Below are 5,607 nucleotides of genomic sequence, written 5' to 3' on the forward strand. Positions count from 1 at the left end.
CCTTCCGTCTGGATTTATGATAGGAACTATCTTCCTTTCTCCTGCCTGGGCTCAGGTGGTGAAAACTTTAAAACAACAGACTGATCCCCTGCTCTCAGTGCCTGTTCTTGGCCTGCCCCACTGTACTCAAGAGCCACAGCAGCAAGGGAAGCCTCGCTGCGCCACTTCGCTCCTAGTATGGAGAAGCCCTGCGGTTGAGTTGGCACTGACTCAACATCGGCATCAGAAACCTGGCAAAGACAAAATCCCAGCAAGAACAGACTCTTCAAGGATTTAAACCAACAAACTCAAAGAATTTCTACTGAGCCTATGCAAACTGAAATTTTTCAAAGCTGGATTTTCAGAGAAACAGTGTCGCTGTTACAGAAGCAGTTCAACTTCCAAAGGCCTTCTCTAGAACGGAGGACTTGATACAAAAATTCACAGATAGCAGTCAGCATGAGCCAAACTATGTGTATCTGCTTACGTGCCTTCTCACAGACATGTTGGTAGTTTTGGTCAATACATTTTCAAAACAAGATTTTAGCTTCATGTGGACAAGGTGTGTTAACGCCAACCCAAATAGTGAAAAGTCTGAAAAGTTTTAAAGTACTTTAACAGAAGTTGTAAATGGCATTTTGGCAGCATGTGTGGCAGGTCGTGCCATCAGTCCAACCAGCAATGGTTCTCGCAATTAGCTCCAGCTATTAATAGACAATCAGTTTTTTCCCTGTGGGAGCCAATGCAGAGGATTTAACTGAGTTCTGTGTGTCCCAAAAGCTTGACAGGCTGGTGTTATGTCCCAAAATGATTTGGTACAAAGCGTTCTCAAATATTCTTTGAAATTCATTTTAACTCAAATGTTCTTTGAAATTAATTTTAAGCAATTTGTCGCATAAATGTCCAACCTGCTGCTATACTCCCAGAAAATTCAGTGTGTGCTCAAAACTGCTGGAATTGGATAATGTACCATTTTGTATAAGTATCCTAATATCACGTCTGGCTTAAATTCATCTGTAACTAGAGAACTAGGGTTTGGTGTGTGGTGTTAATGGCTTACCAGCCTCTGGGTGTTTTTAACAACCCTGGCACTGCCCGCTTGGACACACTTGGACGCAGGTTCCATCTCTTCAAAAAGCATCTGTAGGATCGATTGTTGTATCAAAAGAAGGAGTGGGTGCTGATAACAGTCGCTAGCAGCAACTCCTCTGTTCTGAGTTGAAAGTTATTTGGCTGTTAATCAGACAAAAACACGCAGGCAATGAGTTGGGGAATTGGTAGAGCAGCCCTGGCTTCTGGGCCATGCATGGTGTATTAATGTATATGGTAGTGCTTCAATTTATGGATTTGATTGTCCTGAATAAGACCTTAGAAATATGTATCCAATGGCGCAAAACTCTGAAAGTCAAATACTAAAAGAGTAGTATCGCTTAAAACTCCTGAAGCGTCAAGTCCGTGGTGATCCCGAGGGAGAGGTGAGGCAGTGCAGGCGAACACACGGACTTTCACCGCCGGGCGGTCTCGGGGCCGTGCTGGGACGGCGTTGGCCGGTACCTCGCCGGTGGCGGAGGCGGGGGGAGGCGGGAGGAGACGGGAGGAGCCGGGGAGGCGGGAGGAGACGGGGAGGCGGTGGCCTCGCGGCCGCGGGGAGCGGGCTCGGCCCCGGCGGGCAGCGCCGCATCGATCGCTCGGCGCTCGCGACAGGCGCCGCATCGATCGCTCGGCGCTCGCCGCATCGATCGCTCGGCGCTCGCGCCAGGCTCTGTCGGCTCCGGCATGGCCGGGTTCATCAACTTCGAGGACGAGGAGGAGGTGAGGAGTTACCTTGAGAACCTGCATGTCGAGTACAGCTACCAGTGCTTCAAGGAGAAGGACCCGGACGGTAAGCGGCCCCACCGTGACCCCCTGCCCGCCGCCCCGAGGCCGGCGGGAGCCTCACCCCCCCTCACCGGTGCCTTGCAGGCTGCCAGCGCCTCGCTGACTACCTGGACGCCGTGAAGAAGGACTTCGTGGCGGCGGCGCGGGTGCTGCGCGACAACTGCGAGGCGCACGGGCACAGCGAGAGCTGCTACAAGCTGGGGGCCTACCAGGCCATCGGCAAAGGTGGGCCGGGCAGTCCTGTCGCTGCCTCTGCTTCCCCTCCGTCCCGGTACCCCGCCGGGCCTCCCTTTCCTGCCCTCATGTCTTCGGCTGCCCCTAAGCCCCTCCTGGTCTCTGCCCGTGCCCGAGCCGCTAGTGGTTGGCATGACGGAGCGGGGTGGCCCTGCCAGCAGCCTGAGCTGTTCGGTGTACGGGCACCAGGGCGGGAAGGGTGGCTGATGCCTGAGCAGAAACACAGCTCTCGCTTTTGCAAAGGTGCCGAGCACCTGCTGACCTTGAAAGGAGGAACTACCTGTCCTGCCCCTTCTATGGTCACATAAAAGCCAGGGAAGGGTGGAAAAACCTTAAATCGCTTGCTTCTGAGGAATCAACTTTAGGTTAACCATGTGTTTGTTTGGAGTTTTTATAATTATGTCTGTGTAAGTGGTAAGTATATCCAGTACTGAATGTTGCTGTGTGTTCTGTTCTGAAAATTTGGATTGTTTCTCATCTCGGTGTTCTTTAGAGAAAGTAAGGAAGAAATAAACTTACAAACTGGTAACACTGCTTATATCAGTAGGCCTCAACTCTGCCCAAAATGTGTCTGCTGGTATGGTTAATGGCTAATGGGTAAACGGGTAATGGGAAGCAGTTAAACTAATGAGGCTTCTTCCAAATGACAATATTAGTAAGGAACACAATATTTTTACTGTAGTTCAAAACTAGTAACAATCTCAGTGTACATGTAGGTATACTGGCAAAAGAATACTTTGCCTAGTATAAACTCTTAAGAAATCCATAGGTGTAGTAGTGGAAATGAGTGTTTTGTGTGTTGGTTTAGGGGTTTTTTTCTGTCTGTATAAGGTTTTGTCATTACTGGGGAGTGGAGGAGGGTTTCCTGACTTGAAGAAATTAGCAAAACCTTTGTGACTGAGACAATGATAGTGTGTCTGAAGTCCTAAATTTTGACTATAGCATTTAAAGTGTGGGATGCTGTATTTCCCAAAGAGCACTGGGAAGCATGCTGCAAAGCAGAGAGCCCCTATGTGTTTTAGAATGTCCTTACAATTATCTTTTGGTTTCTTTGTCGACAGGTGGACTTGACCCAGATTTGAAAGCTGCCTACAACTCTTTTATGAAGTCATGTGAGAAAGGTGGGAAGAAGTCAGTAAATGCATGTCATAGTGTTGGGCTGTTGGCCCATGATGGGAGAGTAAACGATGATAAACCTGACCCCGTTGTTGCTAGAGACTATTACACAAAAGCCTGTGATGGCAATTTTGCTCCTAGCTGCTTCAACCTCAGTGTAATATACCTCCAAGGAGCACCTGGGGTCCCTAAGGACATGAACCACGCTTTGAAGTACTCGCTGAAAGGGTGTGAGCTGGGTCACATATGGGCTTGTGCCAATGCCAGCCGAATGTACAAACTGGGAGATGGCATCGAGAAGAATGATGCTAAGGCAGAGGATTTGAAAAACAGGGCAAAACAGTTGCATAAAGAACAGAAAGAAGCCTCAAGTTCTTTAATGTTTGGGGAATAAAACTGTCAGCTACAGTCTCTAAGACTGCAGTTTTAAATGACAAGTGAACTTGTTATTTAAATTGTAAGCATACAGTTTTAATCCATAATAAGTATCCTGTATTTGCATATGCAAATAAACTTATATTTTTGTAGATGCAACAAACATGACCAACTCTGCTGTGTCTTTCTACATTTTTAAATATACAAGTTCTTAAGTGTATTGCTTAGATCCCTCCTCTTTAAGGAAAGCAAAAACTTCTGTCCTTTTCGAAGATTGTGCCCATGGTTTCAAGTATGAAAGGCACTCTGTCATGTAGCACTTCAGTATCGAGGCTTGTGCTCAGACCAATTCTGACACACACACACACAAAAATCACAGTTGCAAGGTAATCCCAGCTTGGACATTCAGAACTGTGCTATCTCTCTTACAAGTAGTTGTGGAACTTTGACAGTGTGCACGCTTGGGTGATGTGCTGCAAGGCTGCTTTGATGGCTTGAGAAACTTGAGTAGGTTTATTTGCTGAAATCAGTATTTGTTATCATGAGGTTGTATTTAGATTTGCTGATTTAGTTACTTTGTCATCATTCCATCAAAACAGCACCTGTAACTAGGAGGAAAAAAAAAAGAGATGACTTGTTATAAGGAGAATTAATAATTTGGCATCTTGCTGATGTTTAAATTATATGTTTAATGCCATCATTTCATCTGAGAAGTTTTGATTTCTGAATTTAGTCTGTAAGTTTTACAGGCTGTTAGTATAATTATTTCATTTGTGCAAATGTTTCTTATTTGATTGTAAATCAATATTACAGAATTATTGGATATAGTTTGATTTCTAAATAATTAAGCATTCTGTTGGAGCCAAGCCAAAAATTTATTGTCCAAGAACATCTTCAGTAAAAAACTGGGCTCAGGAAAAAGGGCCATGGGGGAAAGTTGTGAAGAATCTGAGGGGTGGATCACTTCAGCATACAAGTAGAAGCTGTTCTATAGCAGCGTGCAGTCTCTAGAGTTGTGCTAAGCTGCTGTCTTCTGAAATGGAGGTCTAACCTATAAAAATGAAACACGTTTCTGTTGGGTGAGAACCTCAGAATGCTGTTGCTTTGCCATTCACAGTGTGAGCTGTGTCCGTGTGTGCTCATTGATTTGAAATGCCCGCCTGCACAGGCCCCTGCTCAGTGTGTGTGCCTGGCTTATCACAGACCCCGCTCTACTGGGAACACTGACTGGCACAGGGAGTGCCCATTCAAACCCTGTTGTTGCTAGTCTCCTTCCTGCGTAACTTCATGCTTTGGTGTTATGCTCAATCTGATAACTGCTTTTTGGTCCCATCTGCCGTTTTTATATATTCATTGACATTTCTAAACATTGTGATACAAATCTTCTACAATACTCTTTTTTTTTTTTTTTTTCCTTGTGGTAAAAAGCAGCTTGCAGTTGCTTTGTATTATCTTTTAAATAAAAAATAGTATCTCTCAATCTGAAAAGAAAGAAACAAATGCCTTGGCAACTGAGAGTGAAAAATGACATTGGGAGTTCACCTACAACAGAGTTGGTGTGCAAACATCCTGATGTGGGATGTGGCCCTACTGTGCAAGTGCTGGATGCTCCACTCCGTTGCTGTGCTTGTGCTGTATATCTTCAGAACACGTGAAGCAGTTCTGTTAGAGCTGCTAACAATACAAACTCCAGTCTGAAGTGAACATTACTCTTGAAGGACCAGGGCATAGCTCTGGGTACTGGTTTATGCTACAACTAGACTGCCACAAGGATGTCAGCTCGCTTGTCACGTTAGCAAAGTACGTGCATTTATGTACTTCTCAGCATGCCAGCATTTCAACTTGCACACAGCAAGTTCCTCCTGAGGTGGTGGCTTCAAAGTCAAGGCCCAAAACTTGCTAATAGGTGCAGGAGTAATTCTGTGGAGTGCAGTGAGATGGTTCCTCTGGGAGAACGCAGCTAGATATTTGCAAGCACTCACTGACTTCTAAATGCTCTAGATAAGTTCTGTTGAAGTATCTGAA

General features: G+C 45.7%; 1 protein-coding gene across 2 annotated transcripts; it reads left to right on the forward strand.

Annotated features, from left to right (window-relative positions):
- Positions 1–1,325: 1,325 nt before the first annotated feature.
- On the forward strand, positions 1,326–3,745 carry COA7 (cytochrome c oxidase assembly factor 7). 2 transcript variants are annotated; one of them, XM_074832020.1, is made up of 4 exons: positions 1,326–1,454; positions 1,684–1,861; positions 1,942–2,082; positions 3,153–3,745. In XM_074832020.1, the coding sequence occupies exons 2-4, from the start codon at positions 1,756–1,758 to the stop codon at positions 3,599–3,601; spliced, it is 696 nt and encodes a 231-aa protein (XP_074688121.1). In that variant the 5' UTR covers positions 1,326–1,454; positions 1,684–1,755; the 3' UTR covers positions 3,602–3,745. The 2 variants fall into 2 exon arrangements, with proteins under 2 accessions (XP_074688121.1, XP_074688122.1); XM_074832021.1 differs by lacking the exon at positions 1,326–1,454 and having other exon boundaries at positions 1,608–1,861.
- The last annotated feature ends 1,862 nt before the right edge of the window (positions 3,746–5,607 follow it).

This window comes from Strix aluco, chromosome 8 (assembly GCF_031877795.1).
Source record: "Strix aluco isolate bStrAlu1 chromosome 8, bStrAlu1.hap1, whole genome shotgun sequence".
Lineage (NCBI taxonomy): Eukaryota > Metazoa > Chordata > Aves > Strigiformes > Strigidae > Strix > Strix aluco.